General features: G+C 45.4%; 9 protein-coding genes and 2 non-coding genes across 14 annotated transcripts; 6 read left to right on the forward strand and 5 right to left on the reverse strand.

Annotated features, from left to right (window-relative positions):
• Nucleotides 1-96: 96 nt before the first annotated feature.
• Trnas-uga lies at nucleotides 97-178 on the reverse strand. Its single transcript has one exon. It is a non-coding gene; the product is annotated as a tRNA-Ser (tRNA).
• A 495-nt stretch (nucleotides 179-673) lies between these two features.
• Nucleotides 674-755, forward strand: Trnas-uga. The gene has a single exon. It is a non-coding gene; the product is annotated as a tRNA-Ser (tRNA).
• A 325-nt stretch (nucleotides 756-1,080) lies between these two features.
• On the reverse strand, nucleotides 1,081-2,890 carry LOC6531763 (rRNA 2'-O-methyltransferase fibrillarin). Its single transcript, XM_002092515.3, has 3 exons — nucleotides 2,766-2,890; nucleotides 2,208-2,647; nucleotides 1,081-1,828 (listed from the first exon to the last, which is right to left on the reverse strand). The coding sequence occupies exons 1-3, from the start codon at nucleotides 2,776-2,778 to the stop codon at nucleotides 1,247-1,249; spliced, it is 1,035 nt and encodes a 344-aa protein (XP_002092551.1). The 5' UTR covers nucleotides 2,779-2,890; the 3' UTR covers nucleotides 1,081-1,246.
• A 432-nt stretch (nucleotides 2,891-3,322) lies between these two features.
• Nucleotides 3,323-4,951, forward strand: LOC6531765 (tektin-B1). The gene is made up of 3 exons (XM_002092516.3): nucleotides 3,323-3,653; nucleotides 3,711-4,142; nucleotides 4,200-4,951. Exons 1-3 carry the CDS (start codon nucleotides 3,442-3,444, stop codon nucleotides 4,852-4,854), a joined length of 1,299 nt encoding a protein of 432 aa, XP_002092552.1. The 5' UTR covers nucleotides 3,323-3,441; the 3' UTR covers nucleotides 4,855-4,951.
• Nucleotides 4,864-7,223, reverse strand: LOC6531766 (protein arginine N-methyltransferase 7). The gene is made up of 3 exons (XM_002092517.3): nucleotides 5,474-7,223; nucleotides 5,257-5,408; nucleotides 4,864-5,202 (listed from the first exon to the last, which is right to left on the reverse strand). The coding sequence occupies exons 1-3, from the start codon at nucleotides 7,181-7,183 to the stop codon at nucleotides 4,947-4,949; spliced, it is 2,118 nt and encodes a 705-aa protein (XP_002092553.2). The 5' UTR covers nucleotides 7,184-7,223; the 3' UTR covers nucleotides 4,864-4,946.
• A 367-nt stretch (nucleotides 7,224-7,590) lies between these two features.
• Nucleotides 7,591-7,946, reverse strand: LOC26536218. The gene has a single exon (XM_015196068.2). The coding sequence runs from the start codon at nucleotides 7,922-7,924 to the stop codon at nucleotides 7,664-7,666; it is 261 nt and encodes an 86-aa protein (XP_015051554.1). The 5' UTR covers nucleotides 7,925-7,946; the 3' UTR covers nucleotides 7,591-7,663.
• Nucleotides 7,850-9,642, forward strand: LOC26535424 (putative gustatory receptor 59b). 4 transcript variants are annotated; one of them, XM_039372298.1, is made up of 5 exons: nucleotides 7,850-7,928; nucleotides 8,001-8,157; nucleotides 8,257-8,354; nucleotides 8,408-9,387; nucleotides 9,441-9,642. In XM_039372298.1, the coding sequence occupies exons 4-5, from the start codon at nucleotides 8,452-8,454 to the stop codon at nucleotides 9,594-9,596; spliced, it is 1,092 nt and encodes a 363-aa protein (XP_039228232.1). In that variant the 5' UTR covers nucleotides 7,850-7,928; nucleotides 8,001-8,157; nucleotides 8,257-8,354; nucleotides 8,408-8,451; the 3' UTR covers nucleotides 9,597-9,642. The 4 variants fall into 4 exon arrangements, with proteins under 4 accessions (XP_039228232.1, XP_039228230.1, XP_039228231.1 ...); XM_039372296.1 differs by having other exon boundaries at nucleotides 7,861-7,928; nucleotides 7,998-8,157; XM_039372297.1 differs by having other exon boundaries at nucleotides 7,861-7,928; nucleotides 7,998-8,157; nucleotides 8,413-9,387.
• Nucleotides 9,643-9,863: 221 nt separating this feature from the next.
• Nucleotides 9,864-11,044, forward strand: LOC6531767 (putative gustatory receptor 59b). Its single transcript, XM_002092518.3, has 2 exons — nucleotides 9,864-10,821; nucleotides 10,874-11,044. The coding sequence occupies exons 1-2, from the start codon at nucleotides 9,880-9,882 to the stop codon at nucleotides 11,042-11,044; spliced, it is 1,113 nt and encodes a 370-aa protein (XP_002092554.2). The 5' UTR covers nucleotides 9,864-9,879.
• Nucleotides 11,045-11,298: 254 nt separating this feature from the next.
• On the forward strand, nucleotides 11,299-12,457 carry LOC6531768 (putative gustatory receptor 59b). Its single transcript, XM_002092519.2, has 2 exons — nucleotides 11,299-12,243; nucleotides 12,302-12,457. Exons 1-2 carry the CDS (start codon nucleotides 11,299-11,301, stop codon nucleotides 12,455-12,457), a joined length of 1,101 nt encoding a protein of 366 aa, XP_002092555.2.
• A 2,527-nt stretch (nucleotides 12,458-14,984) lies between these two features.
• Nucleotides 14,985-15,501, reverse strand: LOC6531770 (glycine-rich cell wall structural protein). Its single transcript, XM_002092521.3, has one exon. It carries the CDS (start codon nucleotides 15,323-15,325, stop codon nucleotides 15,059-15,061), a length of 267 nt encoding a protein of 88 aa, XP_002092557.1. The 5' UTR covers nucleotides 15,326-15,501; the 3' UTR covers nucleotides 14,985-15,058.
• A 734-nt stretch (nucleotides 15,502-16,235) lies between these two features.
• Nucleotides 16,236-17,225, forward strand: LOC6531771. Its single transcript, XM_002092522.4, has one exon. The coding sequence runs from the start codon at nucleotides 16,343-16,345 to the stop codon at nucleotides 16,874-16,876; it is 534 nt and encodes a 177-aa protein (XP_002092558.3). The 5' UTR covers nucleotides 16,236-16,342; the 3' UTR covers nucleotides 16,877-17,225.
• Nucleotides 17,226-17,249: the final 24 nt, after the last annotated feature.

Genomic DNA, 17,249 nt, shown 5'->3' on the forward strand with positions numbered 1-17,249 from the left:
TAATTTCAAACTTGTATGCGAAAAAAGATTGCTAAAAGCATAAATAAATCATCCTAAGCTAAACATGGTTAAAAAAAAAAGTGCTACATCGCACATCGCTGCGGACAGGACTTGAACCTGTGCGGGTAGAACCCAATGGATTTCAAGTCCATCTCCTTAACCACTCGGACACCGCAGCCTTATCGAAGGCTGCTCCATTTGTATGTCATATTTCGCGCTGCATAATTCTATGCAGATAAAAATCGGTAGTTCTGCAAATTTCTGCAATGGGAATGAATAGTGGTAGATATTCCAAAGCAGAAATATGCTTTCGAATTTCTAGATTAATATTAACCACAAGCTATTCAATTACTCTTTATGACATGTTTATATATATCATTACTTCCTCCCGTAAATTATTATATTAATAGAATTCTAAAATAAATGTTGTAATAGAATAAATATTTGGATTTATTTTTTAAGCTAATGTTTAACCATTAGAACGCATAGCCACGTAAATGAAACTTCGACTTCAGCAATTTTTTAAAGAATGGCTTAAGCCGAGACACGACCCCAAAAACGTTCTAGGTTCGCGTCCGAATATGTGGCGCGCCATCCCTGGCGAGTGTGGAAGAGGGGAGGGCTGAAATCTAGGCTTCATACCAACATGGAACTTTGCCACCGGGGCGACACAGTTGCGGTGTCCGAGTGGTTAAGGAGATGGACTTGAAATCCATTGGGTTCTACCCGCGCAGGTTCGAATCCTGTCCGCAGCGGGATCGGATGATCTTCTTTTTTTTTCTTTGGCACTTATTTTATTTATTGTGTATCGTTCTTAAGACAGGCTTTCATAATATTTGTTATACATTGGATGATTGGGTCTTAAGAAAGATGTTGTAATTTACAAACAATTGAAGTATTGCTGAGTTAATAAAACATGCAAGCGAAATCCAGTGAAAGGTCCAGACAGAAACAAACTAACTAGCTCATACAAGCGTGAATTAACAGAATACCTCTTCAAAAACCACATTTTGCTAAGATTCGCTTTCATCTGCCCTAAAATTCAGCTTCAGCTTCAGCTTACATAGGAACTCCATATTGTTACATTGGCTTTTGGTTTCTGTGTATATTTTGTACGTCTGCTACAAAAATAGTGTGCATTTTGATTTATCTTTACAACTATGGTTTTATATTTAAAAGAAACTTAATACAACTCGTCTGTATTAGTACAATAGCCTTAAAACTAAACCCAGTAGAAGACGACTGCTTACTGCTTGGGCGGTGGTCGGTAGACGCCAACAACGACGGCGTGGTCTCGCTCATATGGCTCCAGCGTGAGCTGCTCCTGCGGCTTCAGTTTGTCGGCTTGCATCTTCTTCACCTCGGCGGCGAATACCGCCTCGGGCTGCGCCGTCGAGTCAATGCAGGAGGCCTTGATCGAGATGACAAAGTGTCCGCCGTTCTTCAGGAAGTGCTGGGCATTCAGCGCCACAATACGGCCCTGATCCGGCTGGGCAACGTCGGCGAAAATGGTGTCCACCATGCCCACCAGCATGCGGTACTTGTGCGGATGGCGAGCGTCCTCGATGATGGGTATGATGTTGGTGCGCTTCTTGGCCACGTTGATCAGATCGCGACCGGATCGGTGTGAGAACTCCACGGCATAGACGAGGCCCTCGGGTCCCACCACATCGGACACATGGGAAACTGTCGTTCCGGAGGCGGCGCCCAGGTAGAGAACCTTGGAGCCTGGCGGCATGTGAATCTGCTCGACGCCACCCAGAACGGCAGCAGCCAGCTTGGAACGGAAGGGATTCCACACGCGGTACTCAATCTTCTCGCCATTGGTCTGCAAGGAAGTTAAAAAAATAATAGATTTTAATTCAAACAGAAATAAAGAAGTAATTTGAGTAAAATATTTAAAAAGGGCTGGGATTTTTCAGGTAGCTTCAAAAATGCATTTGAATTTCATATTTCAAAATGGTGGACTTGTTTGGGTTCTGTTTGTTTTGGGATAGATAAGTAGATAGGAATGCGCCTCAGTTGTGCATTATTCTAAGCAGACCTTGGAGCCCCGCGACTGCTTCACGTGCACCTGGAGTGCACACAGCCACAGGTGGCTGCCAAGGCTGCTCATGGCCACATGATGCCATGTTCTGTACCCCTGCACAACCTCATCATAAGCTAGGAATGAAATGGTAAAGTGCGTAAGGAGTTGAAAAACAAACCTCAACGGAGATGCGCTTCTCGCCGTAGACCTCGGATCCGGGCACAAAGTTCCTGGTGACCAGGGCGTCCTCCTTGCCGCGAGCAATGAACACTCCCTCGTGACGATGAGGTTCAATGGTGACAGTCTTGCCGCCCTTGAAGCCGCCAGCACCACCACCACGTCCTCCGCCGCCGCGACCGCCGCCTCCACGTCCTCCGGCACCACGGCCACCGCCGCGTCCTCCAAAGCCACCACGGCCGCCGCCGCCGCCACCACCGCGACCACCTCCTCCACGGCCACCACCAAATCCACCACGGCTACCGCGATCGCCGCCGCCACCGCGTCCACGGCCTCCTCCAAATCCGCCACCACCGCCGCCTCCTCCGCCGCCACCACCACGCCCACGGAAGCCACCTCCTCCTCCTCCGCCGCCGCCGCCACCACCGCGTGGACTGAATCCTGCAAGAGAAAAGAGCCGCATTTGAATATTCCTGTTTTCAGAGGTTAAGTTGGAGGCGTCCAAAAGCAATTGCATCGCCTGCTTTGATTCGCATCGTTAAAGGATGATTTAACGCACCTGGTTTGCCCATTTTATGCTGCTGTACTTGCACTTTTTAATACAACTTTCAACGAAATGTGATTTGGTCCGTTAACACGCGGCAACCAAAACGCTTGAAAAGAAAAACACGTGTGTGCGGGAGTGTGACCGAAGAGGCGATCACGGGGATAAATACCGAAGACCGGCGGAAAAATACCAAAAGATATTAGAGTGGGTGTTGGGGTGGAAACTTTGCTGAGGATGTAGCAAGGTTCAAAACCACAGTGGTACAAAAATATAAAACCTTATTAAATTATTTTCAAATAACTTCAAAATATATTAAATAAAAATACACAATTATGTAATCAGTGTCAAATATTATATTAAATTATTACATATCTAGAAAACGTGTATATATTATTGGGGCAATTTTCTTGAGCCTTTAAATTTTAAGATAGTATTTAACTATAAAATATTATGTTTTTATTTATCTAATGTAACTATGGAAGCATGTGAACAGAAATCACAATCCCGTAGTCCTTGACAATGACCCAAGCGCCTTGGAGATCTAGTGTTCGTTGACCAAACAACCATTTGAAATCGATGTTTCCGAGAACCGTTTCATTCCACTTTGAGATTTCTAGTTGGGAGCACATATTTTCTGAAATTGTTAAAGATTAAATCCAGCTGTTTTACTTAAACTTTTGAAAACACAATGGCCTTCCGCTCGGTGGTAACGATGGAGAAACCGCTCCAGCACATTTCACTGACGGACTGGTACGCCCGGGTGAACCAGATGCGGAATGTGGCGGATGCACGGAGGACAGACGCCTTCGCCATCCGCCACTCGTCCCGATCCCTGCGGAACGAGACGAGGATCGAGGGCGACTGGGCCAACTACGAGACAAATGAAGCTCTGACCGATCGGTGAGTTTCCAATAGGATAATATACTATAATGTACGATTTATAATCTATAACTTCAGCATCTCCGAGTTGAATCGCTGGAGAGATATCATTTCAAAGTCCTTTGAGAAGATCGAGCGCGAGATCTTCATGCTGCAGGAGGAGAAGAATGCCACGGAACGGGAGCTAGAGGCGCTAGCGGGTCCTATTTCCGTGATAGCCGAGTGCCTGACCATGAGGGATGGTCGCCTCGGATCGGAGATCACCTACGACGAGGCCGATACCGAGATTAAGAACGAACTGGTCGTGCTGGAGAACAACCAGAGGCTGCTGGCCGATCGATGCCAGAAGGCGTGGGAGAAGCTGAATCGTTTGGAGGAAGTGCGCTTCAAGATCGGCTTGGAGATCGAGTTCAAGGTGGAGGCGGTGCAGCTGGACAACTCGCAGTTGGCTCTCGATCGCAACTCGGCCAACATCTCCTACAAACCGGATCCGACGAGGAATCCAAAGAAGTAAGTCAAACATGGTATGTCTCCATAGCTAGATAACGAAACGACACACCCATTTAGCTCCTGTTCATACGAGTCGTGGCTGGAGAACGTGAAGAACATAAAGCTGCTGGCGGAGAATGAGCTGGCAGATACGTACGCCATCCGGGAGGCTTTGTTTGTGTGCCGCGAAAAGGCGCGCAACATGCTCCAGTCGCAGCAGGAGCGGGCGGAGCACACCATCCGCAAGCGGATCTTCGAGACGCAGCGGGCAAGGAACGAACTGGAGTGGCAGCAGCTCAAGATGAAGGAGGAGATGGAGAAGGCCATGTGCGAGATCCGTACCTCGGAGAATGCATTGCGTGACAAGACGGATGCCCTGAAACTGGCCGAGACCCGCTTGGAGAACCGTGCCCAGAGGTCTGGCATGGAACTGTGCATGGACCAGGCGCACGACATGCTCTGCCTGGAGGTGGAGAAGCTGCGAGAGATTCGACGCCGGCTGCAGGCCAAGATCGACGAGAGCAAGACCAACTTCAGTCTGCTGGAGGAGCACGGCAAGCGTATCGACGTGGATCTGGAGAACAAGCAGCACTCGCTGATGACAGACATCAGGGCACTGGATCTGCGTATGCGTCTCAGAGGCGGAGAGTTTGGCTCCAAGGTGACCAACGCCTCGCAGACTGACAGGAACATAACGCTCACTCGCATGGAGAACGAGATTCCCAAGGACTAGATATGCCTATTACTCACTTTTTCATTGTATTTGCCCTGACGTTCATTGCTCGTTGTAATTTCTCCAAATTTTTGTGAATAAATGATAAAATGTTAAAGCTTCTTCTGGCCAAAGCTGAAGTTCAGTTCACCCAACACTGGCTTAAAATCCGTGCTCCATTCGAGATGCGTTATGCCTCCTGTGGGTCTCCTTGGAAAGTGTACTCCCTGTCTTACAAACATATCCCACTTGACGAACTCGCCGGGAACAACAGGTTCACTAGGACCACTGCTAACAATGGATCTCGGGCTGTTTTCCTCCACCAACTGCCAGTCCACCCACAAGGCCACTCCGTTGCAAGTTCCGGGACTGAAAAGGAATGGGATTTAATGCTATGCAAAACAGTACTGCCGAATAACTTACTGCTTGAGCTCTATGCTGCCTTTCAGGCTGTGCTCTTGAGTAAAGCTACTGAACTCCACGTTGAGAACTTCCTGGGGTTCCGATAGTGCGCGACAGGGGTATTCCCAGAGGGGCTGAGCCTCCACGAGGGACACTGCCTGCTCTGCTGATCTCTGTAAGAAAAATGATCATTATTTCAATTATTTAACCACGAGTTAGTAACGAATTGCAGTCGTACCTCCACCATTTCATCAAACAAGCGCAGATCAAATCCCTCGCAACTGCCAACGGGTGCTCGAATCTTGTGCAGATCCAGAAACTCCACGGGAAGAGCATAGATGCGCGCCGAACATGGCGAAATCTTTACACTCTCCGGCAGCCTGTCCTTGATTTTCGTGAGCAAGGTGCCGAAGTAGAAGTTGTCCCACGGCAGAATCGCATTGAGGAAGTAGGGCTCAGCGAAAACGTGAGTAAGCGCCGATAGCTGAGAGTCCTCCAGTTCCTCGACTTTATCCAAAAACTGGACGTTCTTCAACTGGTTGTGCGTTACAATCGATTCCAGTAATCTGCGCGAAAAGCGATGGGGTTCATGGAGAAGGACGGAGGCAGCACCCAAAGCAGAGCTAGCCAGGCCAAGCAGGCAGCCGTTTCCGAGGACCAAGACATTCGATTTCTCCGCCTCAATGTTTTCCTCCAGGTAGCGCAGGTACCGCTTGTTACGAGTAGACTGGTTGATCTGGCCAATCCTGCTGCGTGAGTAGGTCATGTGCAGGTCACAGGTGCAGGTATGACGCCGCACGCTCTTCGTAGGCGCCTCTTCGCGAGCATCGAACCAGAGGGAGTACTCATCGTGATGGCAGCTTAGGTGGAAGGATTTGCCTGCTTCAACCAGCTGCAGGGGTTTGGGTATGTAGTAGATGGCCTGCATCCAGTGATCCCGCCAGGGCAGCACATTGGCCAGCGGGTGATCCTTTCCCTTCTCAGCTGCCAGCTCCTTAAGCTGTGGATGCGCCCAGTAAGGGGCGCAGCTGAGCAGTATCTCGCCGCCATCATCCAGCTGAATGTCCCACCAGTAGAAGACGAGCTCAGCGGCTCCAGGTTGCTTGGACTGCAGCGTTAGTAGTTGCGCCCGCTGCTTCTCTCGCTCCAGCTTGCGCTGAAAGTCGAACTGGAAGATCTCGACGGGATCGGTGAGCGGGCGGAAGGCGGAGCTTGGCAGCTGGGACAGCTGCACGTCGTGCAGAGCCGCCTCTCCTTGGCAGCTCTTCAGCTGCTCTGGCGGGTGCAGCAATGGTTCGCCGTCCAAGTTGGCAATCGTCTTCAGGCTGTTCCACTGCGCAGCTAGCGGAGATTGCGCCACCTGGGCGTAGCATCTGGCGCGCGCTGGAATGCAGAGTGCGTCCTCGGTTAGGAGTTCGGCGTGGGCATGGTTGTATATGCCGATGGCGCCCTCGCCTATCAGTTCTGTATCCAGCAGCTCGGCCACTAGAAGATTGGCCTTCCGCGGCATATCCTCGCCCACCTGGATCTCCGTGGATCGCTTTCGGATGAGTCGCACCTTGTCGCCAGCTCCGTTTGCCGCCAAAATCCGCTCTGCGCAATTGGCCATCGGCAGGAAGGCCTCGCAGGCGGTCACCGAATCTGCTCCAGCTTCCACAGCCATCATTGAAAGGATTCCCGTGCCAGTGCCAATGTCCAGGACATGCACCTCCCTGCCCGCCTCCCGCATCCCGGCGATGGTCTTCTTCAGCGCGGCGAAGTACTTCTGGTTCCGCTCCCAGTCGTGCAGCATGTCGCCGAATCCCGCGTTGGCCACCTCCAGGTGGTAGTCGTAGTCATCGCCGCGCTCCTGCCAGGAGTTCTGCCCCGTTATCGGGTTCATTACATGCGAGAAGCAGGACATTCTGCGGCGCGCCAGGAAACGTGACTTTATCAAATTCCTCAACATAAAAACCGGCTATATAAACACTACCCACAGTGATGGCACAGCTTGGTTCTATAGAGATGCTCTGCAACTAGAACTAGCCAAAATAGGCTACTAGCTCTATGTGAGTTTTGCTACAACACTACAAACTATGAAGCTGCGATAAAATGTTTACAATCGCACATGGGAAATAATCAGCTAGTAATGGGAGCATATAGTTTTATATGCGTTTTTTGTTTATTTAAATTATTTGGCTAAAAGCGTAGACACACTATTAGCGTCGCTAGACTAGCAAAAAACGAAGCCATCTGGCAGCACTTCGCTTCTTAGGAAAAATATCGAAAGCCCGCCAATAAATCGATATATTCAAATTGTTTTTAGGTCGCCCAATACGTAAAGAAAAATAACCAAGACAAGTAGGGCTTATACGGTGTAAACATTTTATTTAGTTTTTATATTTTATATATTTAATTGCTTATATATTATATCTACAATATGGTTTTCTTAAAATTGATGATCGAGTCGCCGTTTAACGCTAGCTAGAAGTTTAGCGCGATGTCGCAATCCCAGATTTCTGACCAAAGGAGTCTCATTCTCGCACTTTTCGTTCTTCTTGGCAGAAACCGCGGGGCTTGACGGGCGGCAGGATTTAGTTTCCTTTGGACTGGACCAATTGTTGACCACGAAATCCACCAGCGAAACACCTAAAACAATGAGAATGAGGCAAGCAGGATCCACTTTGAGAAACGACAGAGGACCTTCCATTCTTGTAAGTTTACTTCTTGAGCAGCTGATAGCGAATGATATGCAGATCCCATTATCCAACATATTTATATAGCAGACAGGTAGGATTTGGGCCCCCAATCAAGTTAGTACCTGACATTGGGTCGAAAGGTCAAAAAGGGTTAGTGAGAAGTTTGGTAAACAAGGCCATAAATGCAAATCCTTTGTTTTGACACGGCTTTAAATTTCAAGTTTGTGCAAACATGTCTAATCGGGTATGATGCTTTTTAAATGCGCAATCAAACTAATTTCCTTAACTCATGTTGTTAAAGAAGTACTATCTTCGCTCTTACAAGTCTTATCAACAATTTCAGATCTTGTTTACATTTATTGAAAATAGTGGTAAGGTTAATGGCTGGCATAATCCTGCCGTGGATCGGAATACGTGAGTGCGCAGTTTTGATGTAAGCAGGTAGGTTAATTAGTTTTAAAACACATGCCAAAGTATGAAAACTAGAGTGGTAGTATAGGGCAACTCCAGCTAGAAAGTGGTTCCCAGCGGCAGGATAATGGAGAAACTAGTTGGGATCTACCACGGATACGCCCAGCTCATTGGCCTGACATCCTACAGGATAGTCGGAGGCGAATTGAAGAAATCAAGGATGACCGAGGCATATGTCCTGGCATGGAACATAGGAACTGTCTTTATTTTGGCTTGGATGGCTTGGAGTGCTGGGTATGAAGATATAAAGGAAATGATGATGGCGTCCTTGTTTCCGGAAATGATGTCTATAATTCCATTAGTTGTCTATTCGGTTAACTATGCAGTCATAGTGTATATTCTGATATCGCGCCCGTATCGGGATAGTATGTTATATGATTTGATGGACATTACCAATCAGTTAAGTCGCAAAATGGCGCTGGCTGGAAGGAAAACGAACTTAAAACTAAAGAAACTGCTATATTTGAAGTCGTTTGCCCTCACCTACCTTACGCTGGGATCTTTCATATCACTTTTATTTCTAAAAAAAGGATATTTTGAAGTAACTTTAATGGGCATAGCTTACAGCATCCTAAACGTCAGCAACTACTTTTACTTCACGTCCTTTTGGCAAATAGTCAGAGGATATGACTTTGTAGATCAAGAGATCAAAAACCTTACCACCACAAAATCAGGAAGTCATGTTGAGAATTTCGAGGAGGAACTACGAGATCTGTGGTCCTTTCATTGGACTCTCAGTCGAATGGCCAGCAGAATAAGTCGAGTCTATGGAGTCCAGATGATCGTCTCGCGCACTGAATACGTTCTATTCTCTGTTGTATTTGGCTACGTGGGAATAATTTGCATGTTCCAAGGATTGAGTCTGAATATACTTCATGTGGGTCTAATATACCTTGTTCGGACCTTGGACTTCTTCCTTATCGATGTCATATGTGACATGACCGCACGTTACCAGAATCAGCCGAAACACGAACTCGTCGAAGGAGAATTGAACCAGAAGGCGGTAGAGTAACTAATGTATCTTATATTGTTCCAAAGTAAATGCTATAATTACAGCTAAGTGCATATCTGATCTATGAGAGCAGCATGAGACTGGATTTGAAGGTATGCGGACTTTACTTTTCCAACAGAGGCAGGTGGCTTGAAATGATGGGTGCTATTGCTTGCCATGCTACATTGTTGCTTCAGTTTCATTTGACGCTAAGTAAATGAGATCAAATTAAGTGTAGTGCATATAATATATATATTTTTTTTAATATAAAATACAGTTAAAAAGGCTAGGAAAATACTTTTTTTTTAATAGAAATACATGTACATATAATGCGCGCAGAAAACTGGTCATCAAATATTATTGTAGCGATGTGTCTAAGGCTGATTTAGATCGCCCTGCGGACTAACACTTTTCCTAATTAGCATTTAGGCGATGGAAAATACGAGCCACTAACTTTAGTTGTACTACGAAACCCATCGCAAGCGGTTTATTCGGTTACCAGCAATGAGGCGGATAGGTGAAGCGTATAACGTATACGCCGTGTGCATCGGCATGACGTCATACAAAGTAACTGGTGGAAAATTCAAGCAGTCGCGGACTACTCGGATATATTGCTTGGTTATAAATGCCATCTGTTTGACTTTGCTGCCGCAGGCTTTCTGTGAATCGGCCAAGATGTTGGAGGCTGCGAAATGGATGCCCTCCTACATGACGTTCATTCCATACATTTTGTATTCAACCAACTATATTACTATAGCCTACATCCTGATCACGAGATGGTACAGGGACGCCATGTTGCTTGACTTGCAGCGCATTACACTCGAAGTGAATCGGGAAATGTTGCGCACGGGAAAGAAAATGAATTCACTAATTCGTCGAATGTTTCTCATCAAAACATTTACATTGACCTACTCGTGCTTTTCGTATATTGTGGCGGTTTTCATCTACCAATGGAGAGCTCAAAACTGGTCTTATTTTTTCAATGGACTTCTGATTAACTTCTCCCTAACTATCCTGATTGTCACCACATTCTTCTACTTCGTCTCGCTAATGCACGTGGCCAGGGGATTTGACTTCGTCAACCAGCAGCTGGAGGAGATCGTCTGCTCACAATCGATGGGCTTGAAGAAGAAAGAAGACGAACTCCGCAGCCTGTGGGCTTTGCATATAAAGCTGAATAACACAGCCCGGAGAATAAACAAGCACTACGGCCCCCAAATGCTTGCCCTGCGATTTGATTACTTCATATTTTCTGTCATAAACGTTTGCATGGGCACGATTTACTCGACTTCCGACGAGGAGCGCTCCTTTGATAAGTTTTTCGGATCTCTACTTTACTGGACACGGAGTGTAGATTTCTTTCTGAACGACTATATCTGCAATTTGGTCACCGAATACCAAAGGCAGCCGAAGTTATTTCCCACCGAAGGCTCCATGTCCAACGAGGTGGGCAACTATGAAGTCCATCTTTCCATCTAAAGTTGATTTCAATTTTCAGCTGAGTTCCTACTTGATCTACGAAAGCAGCACGAGATTGGATCTGATGGTTTGTGGACTCTACCCCGTTAATAAAGCGACCTGGATGCAAATGGTGGGCTCTATTATAGTCCACTCCATCATGCTGTTTCAGTTTCATCTTGTAATGCGAGGTGGTCACAAAAGCCACTAGTACGGAATACTGTGAATACTTTTCAAAGGTGTCTAAGAGTATGCAACAATATATTTTTAATCTCATAGAGTCATATGACAGCGGAGTTTCTTTCGACGTTCAGTAATTAACCCTTGTATTATCATTAATTTGGGTAATGCTCTTCATATCTGTCACTTCCGCTTTTCTATCGCTTAATCAAATAGACTGAGTGCTTATTAGCAAAGCAACTGTCATCAGTCCATTTTACAAACTGGTGCACGAAGGACGTCGATATGGTTTTTTGGATAGTTAAATTGTACTTCCGCTATTCCCTGGCAATCGGAATTACATCGCAACAATTTTCCAGGCAAAAGTTTTACAGCACCTTATTTTCGCGGACCTATGCTCTGATCGCCAATATCATTACGCTCGGCATGGTTCCCATATGTATGTGGCAAGTTCGATCGGTTTTCGAGTCGAAAAGGCACTTTCCGCAACTAATTTTGATTACGAATGACATAAGGTATACGGTGTCCTTCCTGGTCATCTTATACACACTCCTATCACGAGGATTTCGCGATACAGCGTTTAAGGAAATGCAGCCATTGCTACGCACATTATTCCGAGAAGAAAAGCGATGTGGCTATAAGGGCAGAGACGGTATACGAAGGTCCTTAAGGATGCTTCTGCTCCTGAAGTTCTTCACGTTGTCTTGGCTGTGTATCACTGAAGTCATATTTCTGTTCTATTCGTGCGATGTGTTGGTGTGGGTCAACATAGTCAGATTCTTTTTCTTGTCCAATGCCAACAATATCCTGGAAATGGTGCCCATGGGCTATTTCCTCGCCTTGTGGCACATTGCTCGTGGCTTCGATTGCGTGAACCGCCGTCTGGACCAAATAGTGAAATCAAAATCGCCTAGGGATCAAAGGGAGCTGCAACATCTCTGGTTTCTTCATACTTCCCTCACCAGGACAGCTCTAAATTTGAATAAAATCTACGCCCCCCAGATGTTGGCCACCCGCTTCGATCACTTTATAATTGGTGTGATCCAAGCTTATTGGGGCACTGTGTTTACCTTTGACCTCCCCACCCCTTGGCTATGGGTCGTTTACGGAAGTGTTCAGTACCATGTGCGCATATTGGACTACTACCTTATCGATTACATGTGCGATGTGGCAGTGAAGTACCACGATGCGGCCAAGCACTCCTGGAGCGAAATTCGCTGGACGAAAGAGGTATTTGAATTCGTTGTTGTTTCCTGTATAGATGCTCATACAAGTACTTCCATTTCAGATAAGTTCCTATGTGATCTACGCGAACAGTTCGAAGTTGGAGCTCTGGATTTGTGGCCTTTTCCAAGCCGATCGCAGCATGTGGTTTGGCATGATCAGCAGCATTTTGTATTATATTTTAGTTCTACTGCAGTTTCACATGGTTATGGGAAAGTAATTGTAATGCTTGTGCGATTTGAGATCTACTCCTAACTAAAAAATGTTATTAAATCGTTTGTAGGAAACTATTTTCTGCCGAGGAACATTTGTAAGCGCTTACGGGCAACTCTGTTTTGCGGCAGCCAATAATTTCCTATTCGATAATTTCCAAATGAATGCGTTCTGCAAATAAATTCAGCTTTGACAGCACTCGCAGTTGAAATTTAAAACGAAATCACGTTTTGCTGTTGCATACTTTTTGGCGTATGTACATCTGCTCTACGTTGTACGTGATGAAAGTTGCGTCATAAACACAGGCACACAACACGCAACACACAGCACACAGTGGGAAAATGCTGGGCATGGCAGCAGGTGAAATGGGTGAGTTTAGAGTTAAGGGAGGCATAAATAAAAACGAAATAAAATAAATCAAAGCATAATTTTCGAAATAAATTCGTTTTTACCAAACGCCGAATGTGAATCAAATTCCTTTTTGCAGGCAAAACGTGCATCCAAGTTGTGCACTGTTTCAGTTTGCGGTATCTGGAATTTAAAGGCATTTTCCTTTACAATCGGCTTATCGCCCAATCCTTTTATTAAAAATAGTCAAATTGAAATGGAACTAAAATTAATTAATCAACAGTGCTTGCATATAAAAGCATTTGTATGAAATATGCAAGCAAGCTAGATTTATTCCGATAAGAATTTGTAAAAATTATAGCATTCTTCTTTGTATCATTGTTTGTTATTAAGCGTAGAAAAAATATGTTTTCAGAACTGGTTTTATAACGCCTTTTATATTTCAAACTCATATAATGATGACGTTTAGTACTGAGCTCATTCAATGTGCGACAGACGACTTCTGGCGGCAGTCGGCCCTATAAATATATATATTAACATGATTTAAATTCGCATCGAGGCACGTCAACACAATTATGTTGGATAACAAGAGCCAAGATTTATGGCGCCCGAATCGAGAGGCAAACATATAGACGCACGTAACGGATGCGTCGGCTCTACGCCCATTGCCGCTGGGCGGTGGGCGTGGCCCGTCGCTTGACAATTGTCAAAATCGTCGCCATAACTCACGTGTTGCCAGCAACAGAAGCAAAGGGATTGTGGATCGAGGGGAATTGCCGCACCGGGCATCGACAATTTCAATTGGAGCTGATTTGCTCAAAATGCAAATTACGCAATGATTTACATTCCGATTGACATATTTTAGGCGAACAGTTTGCACTTCATACCGCCTCCACCCCTGAAAATCCTTGGATCCGCCCTTTACGTGTTGCTGAAAAGAATCCTTGATTTGCATTCCCATTGCCATTGCCATTGCCATTGCCATTGCCGCACACACGTAAATTGGCTGGGATTAGAAGGGCGTTTGAAATTGGGTGCAAAATCATTTCAATAGCTAAAAAAATCCAAACACAGATAGTTGCAATGGTATAATATTTAAACTGTTTGCCAGAGGTGAAGTAAGTACACTAAATGCTATCATAGATGCTGCAATGAAGATCTTACTCATGCGAACCATCCAACTGTGTCATTACTCACACAGCTGAGGGGCTCATATCCTGGTGACTTCTGACCGGTCATCATTATGCTGGCTCGGCCGTTGCAGCAACGGGCATCGTAAAATCGCTGAGAGGACATAAACGCGTTATTATATTATGCCTTTGAATGCCCATGACTTGCAGGACTGCCATGAATGGAGGCCATAGAGGAGCAGAAGAAGGAGGCGGCATTGTGCAGTGGCCACACGAGTCACAGAGGACTCGCAGGACACACAGCTCTCACACAGGACACAATGGACGAACATCAGTTCCAGAGCCGCGACGTCGAATGGCTGGTGGTGGAGAAGGGTAAGGAGAAGGAGAAGCCGGAGCTGGACCAAACTCCCGCGTCCATCAATGCAACTTTGAGTGAACGTCAACAGGCAAAGAAGCTATTCAGCTTAACTTGCATTCTTTGGCCTTTTCCCTTCCTGTGTTGCCCTCTGCCGAAGGACATAAATTTGAAAAATAACAATATAGAAAGCTATTGCCCTCCAGATGTGTGCGACCAAAATGCCGGAGTCAGGCCAGTGAGGACCACGGCTAAGGACTGCTCAAGATGCCGGGCAAAAGTTTTTAATGATGCCGCAAAGTCGTTGAACCAAGTTCGATGCACATTCTGTGGATTTGACCTGACTTTGGCATCCTTTGGCCATACTTTGGCATCGACGGACGAAGGACGAAGGCCTCTGCATTGATTTACTTGCGGCTCAGGCGAATGTAAGCCACACAGCTGGGCCAAATCCAAATTTTTCGGCCAAGTGAAAGTTTGTATCTGGGCTGCCAAGTTCCTTGCATTCTGTTTGCAAAAACCTTTAAATGTTTGTTGCACTAGCAAAATGTTGACCACACAGAATTTGGAAATTCAAATGAATTTAATACACAAACAAATGGGTCTGTACTTCTTCTAAAAATACACTTTACCTTGTACATTTATATTTGTGTTTTGTTTTGAATCCAAATTTTCACCCATAAAAACAACATCACAGATTTCGGAGTCATAGGAATATTAATTTGGTTTATTTAAATTGAACAGGCTTAAGCTTAACTATATTCTGGACTTCTTATCCGTAGAAGCCACCGCCAAATCCGCCAGCTGAGGCCGAGGACGAAGCCGAGGCACTGGCTCCGCCGAAACCACCGCCGCGTCTAAAGCCACCGAAGCCGGGGTATCCGCCACCGAATCCGCCGTAGCCGGGGTATCCGCCTCCGAATCCGCCGTAGCCAGGGTATCCGCCGAAGCCACCATATCCGAACTGGGGAGCGGGCACGGCCTCCAGGACACTGAGGAGTGCGAAAATCACAACGACGAACACGATGGCAGCTCGCATCTTGGATGACTTGTTTACTTTAGATCTTTCCGTTTCGGACTGTTGATCGATTTCGATTTGGCAGCCTATTATATAAACGGATTCGCCTGGTTCAACAACCTGCTCGTCTGGTTCTGGCGGAATTAGGTGTCAGGTGTGTTGGCCTGCCGGTTCCATTCTCTCTAATAAATCGCACCCATCGAAAACACAATATCATTCCATGACCATCCCCTCGGGAAGACCAGTTTTGGAGTTTGGGGTTAACCTTTCCGCAGACTCACGCATCTATTGTGGGTTTTTGGGAATCACTCGGCCAGAGTATCGCTTCATATTAGCATAATATAAAATGAAATAAAACACAAACAACAAATGCGAATAATTATAGGTATACAATTTCGCCGGACTTTGTTTTTCGGCTATCACATTCGCTTAGTCACACAAACACTTTGTATTCCATTTAATATACATTATGCTAATCAAGCCTATCATTCATTAATTGGTTTCCATTTGTTTTTTTTTTATATGAAAAAAAGAAATGTTTTTCACCGACTCTTTTGGTTTTATTTTGATTTTTTTCCAATGCCTGAGGGGATATTTTATTTGAAGAACCCTTCTGCGATTTAATATTTTGTTTTGATCACCTACTTCAAGCCATCAACTGTCTTTCACCAGTACTTTAAACAATGAAGAAAATAATTCGTTTTTTTATTTATGTACAATTGTGATGGGTTTAATCCATTTATAGAGTTACAAAAATCTGCGTAAGTGCGATATGTTTATTTGCAGAAGAATGACAAAGTCATTAATTTAAGCTTGGCTTATGCTAAACATCTGTCCAACAGTTTTTTGTAAACAAACAATTGTTTCGACCTTGATCCCCAGCTGGTGTTCAATCCGGTTCTGAAGATCTATACAAGTCTGGCTAGCAGGTCACATTGCTGTGAATCAGAAATTCATAATACGAGTATAGACTTAAATAGACAGCATAAAAAAGACGAAAAGTTATTCAAAATTTCCGTTGTGATCGAACCGCGAGAAATGCTGGTAATCAATGAATTTCAAACGCTTTGCAAGGATTTTTTCTCGGATTCGATGACCCACGTCTGCTCCGACGTCGTGCCAGAGTCCCTGACCAAGAAGTATCGCAATCGTCTGATCAGTCCCAAGGATCCCTACAGCATTTACCAACTCAATAACCAAAACTCCAGCTATCTGCTGTTCTTTCGCTTCACGGACATGCCCAATTGCCGTACCCTTCGAATGACCGATGTGCACAATCTCAATTGCAAGACTGACGATGGCGAATCGAAGAACTTGTTCTTCGGACATAGCCACCGCAAGTGCTACAACTTTGCCATGAATCTGACCTCGGAGCTCAAGGAGCACTGTGGCGCCAGGAACTACGAGGAGAATATGCAATCGGGCTACTACTACACAAACCGGGAAGTGAACTCCGTCATCACGACCAACGCAACTGCTGGTGTTCTACTGGGAACTTCAGTTCTCATACTGTGCCTGATCATATCACTAGTAATGTTCACAATTCTGCAGTGGAAGGCATCTCGGTTGTGAGGCAGTGAGTCAATCCTAGTCGATTCCGTTTGAAATATGTTTCTTCTGACATGAGGAGCCAGTATTCCTGGGATATGGATATCCTCTGGAGGAGATTCACCGTCGGCATCAAGGTAGTGAAGGTATCGGTGATAGGAGCTGTTTCAATCAGTTTCATTAATCTCAAACTTAACATTTTGAAAAAGGCACTGTCTTTCAAATTAAAGAGGTCGCTCTGATCGGTTTCGCCTGAGTTGTAATTAGAAATTTTGCGAGATCTAAAAACAATTTCTATAGCTTCTAGAGAAATCGTTTCTAAATCATCGGAAAATTTCCAGTGACAGCCGAAATAAAAATTGTGTATCCGTAACTCTATGATAATTTGATTTATTTA

The sequence above is a fragment of the Drosophila yakuba genome, chromosome 2R (genome assembly GCF_016746365.2).
Source record: "Drosophila yakuba strain Tai18E2 chromosome 2R, Prin_Dyak_Tai18E2_2.1, whole genome shotgun sequence".
NCBI lineage: Eukaryota > Metazoa > Arthropoda > Insecta > Diptera > Drosophilidae > Drosophila > Drosophila yakuba.

What these genes read in the sequence shown, in the direction of transcription:
- LOC26536218 (XM_015196068.2), bottom strand. Translation starts at nt 7,924, where the DNA reads ATGGAAGGTCCTCTGTCGTTTCTCAAAGTGGATCCTGCTTGCCTCATT.
- LOC6531763 (XM_002092515.3), bottom strand. An exon ending in AGAAGCGCATCTCCGTTGAG is followed by an intron (nt 1,829 to 2,207) that starts GTTTGTTTTTCA and finishes ACTTCCTTGCAG; the next exon opens with ACCAATGGCGAGAAGATTGA.
- LOC6531765 (XM_002092516.3), top strand. Translation starts at nt 3,442, where the DNA reads ATGGCCTTCCGCTCGGTGGTAACGATGGAGAAACCGCTCCAGCACATT. An exon ending in AATGAAGCTCTGACCGATCG is followed by an intron (nt 3,654 to 3,710) that starts GTGAGTTTCCAA and finishes CTATAACTTCAG; the next exon opens with CATCTCCGAGTTGAATCGCT. An exon ending in CCGACGAGGAATCCAAAGAA is followed by an intron (nt 4,143 to 4,199) that starts GTAAGTCAAACA and finishes ACACCCATTTAG; the next exon opens with CTCCTGTTCATACGAGTCGT.
- LOC6531768 (XM_002092519.2), top strand. Translation starts at nt 11,299, where the DNA reads ATGGTTTTTTGGATAGTTAAATTGTACTTCCGCTATTCCCTGGCAATC. An exon ending in AAATTCGCTGGACGAAAGAG is followed by an intron (nt 12,244 to 12,301) that starts GTATTTGAATTC and finishes CTTCCATTTCAG; the next exon opens with ATAAGTTCCTATGTGATCTA.
- LOC6531770 (XM_002092521.3), bottom strand. Translation starts at nt 15,325, where the DNA reads ATGCGAGCTGCCATCGTGTTCGTCGTTGTGATTTTCGCACTCCTCAGT.
- LOC6531771 (XM_002092522.4), top strand. Translation starts at nt 16,343, where the DNA reads ATGCTGGTAATCAATGAATTTCAAACGCTTTGCAAGGATTTTTTCTCG.
- LOC6531767 (XM_002092518.3), top strand. Translation starts at nt 9,880, where the DNA reads ATGAGGCGGATAGGTGAAGCGTATAACGTATACGCCGTGTGCATCGGC. An exon ending in AAGGCTCCATGTCCAACGAG is followed by an intron (nt 10,822 to 10,873) that starts GTGGGCAACTAT and finishes TTCAATTTTCAG; the next exon opens with CTGAGTTCCTACTTGATCTA.
- LOC6531766 (XM_002092517.3), bottom strand. Translation starts at nt 7,183, where the DNA reads ATGTTGAGGAATTTGATAAAGTCACGTTTCCTGGCGCGCCGCAGAATG. An exon ending in TGTTTGATGAAATGGTGGAG is followed by an intron (nt 5,409 to 5,473) that starts GTACGACTGCAA and finishes TTTTTCTTACAG; the next exon opens with AGATCAGCAGAGCAGGCAGT. An exon ending in GGCAGCATAGAGCTCAAGCA is followed by an intron (nt 5,203 to 5,256) that starts GTAAGTTATTCG and finishes ATTCCTTTTCAG; the next exon opens with TCCCGGAACTTGCAACGGAG.
- LOC26535424 (XM_039372298.1), top strand. Translation starts at nt 8,452, where the DNA reads ATGGAGAAACTAGTTGGGATCTACCACGGATACGCCCAGCTCATTGGC. An exon ending in GAGAATTGAACCAGAAGGCG is followed by an intron (nt 9,388 to 9,440) that starts GTAGAGTAACTA and finishes CTATAATTACAG; the next exon opens with CTAAGTGCATATCTGATCTA.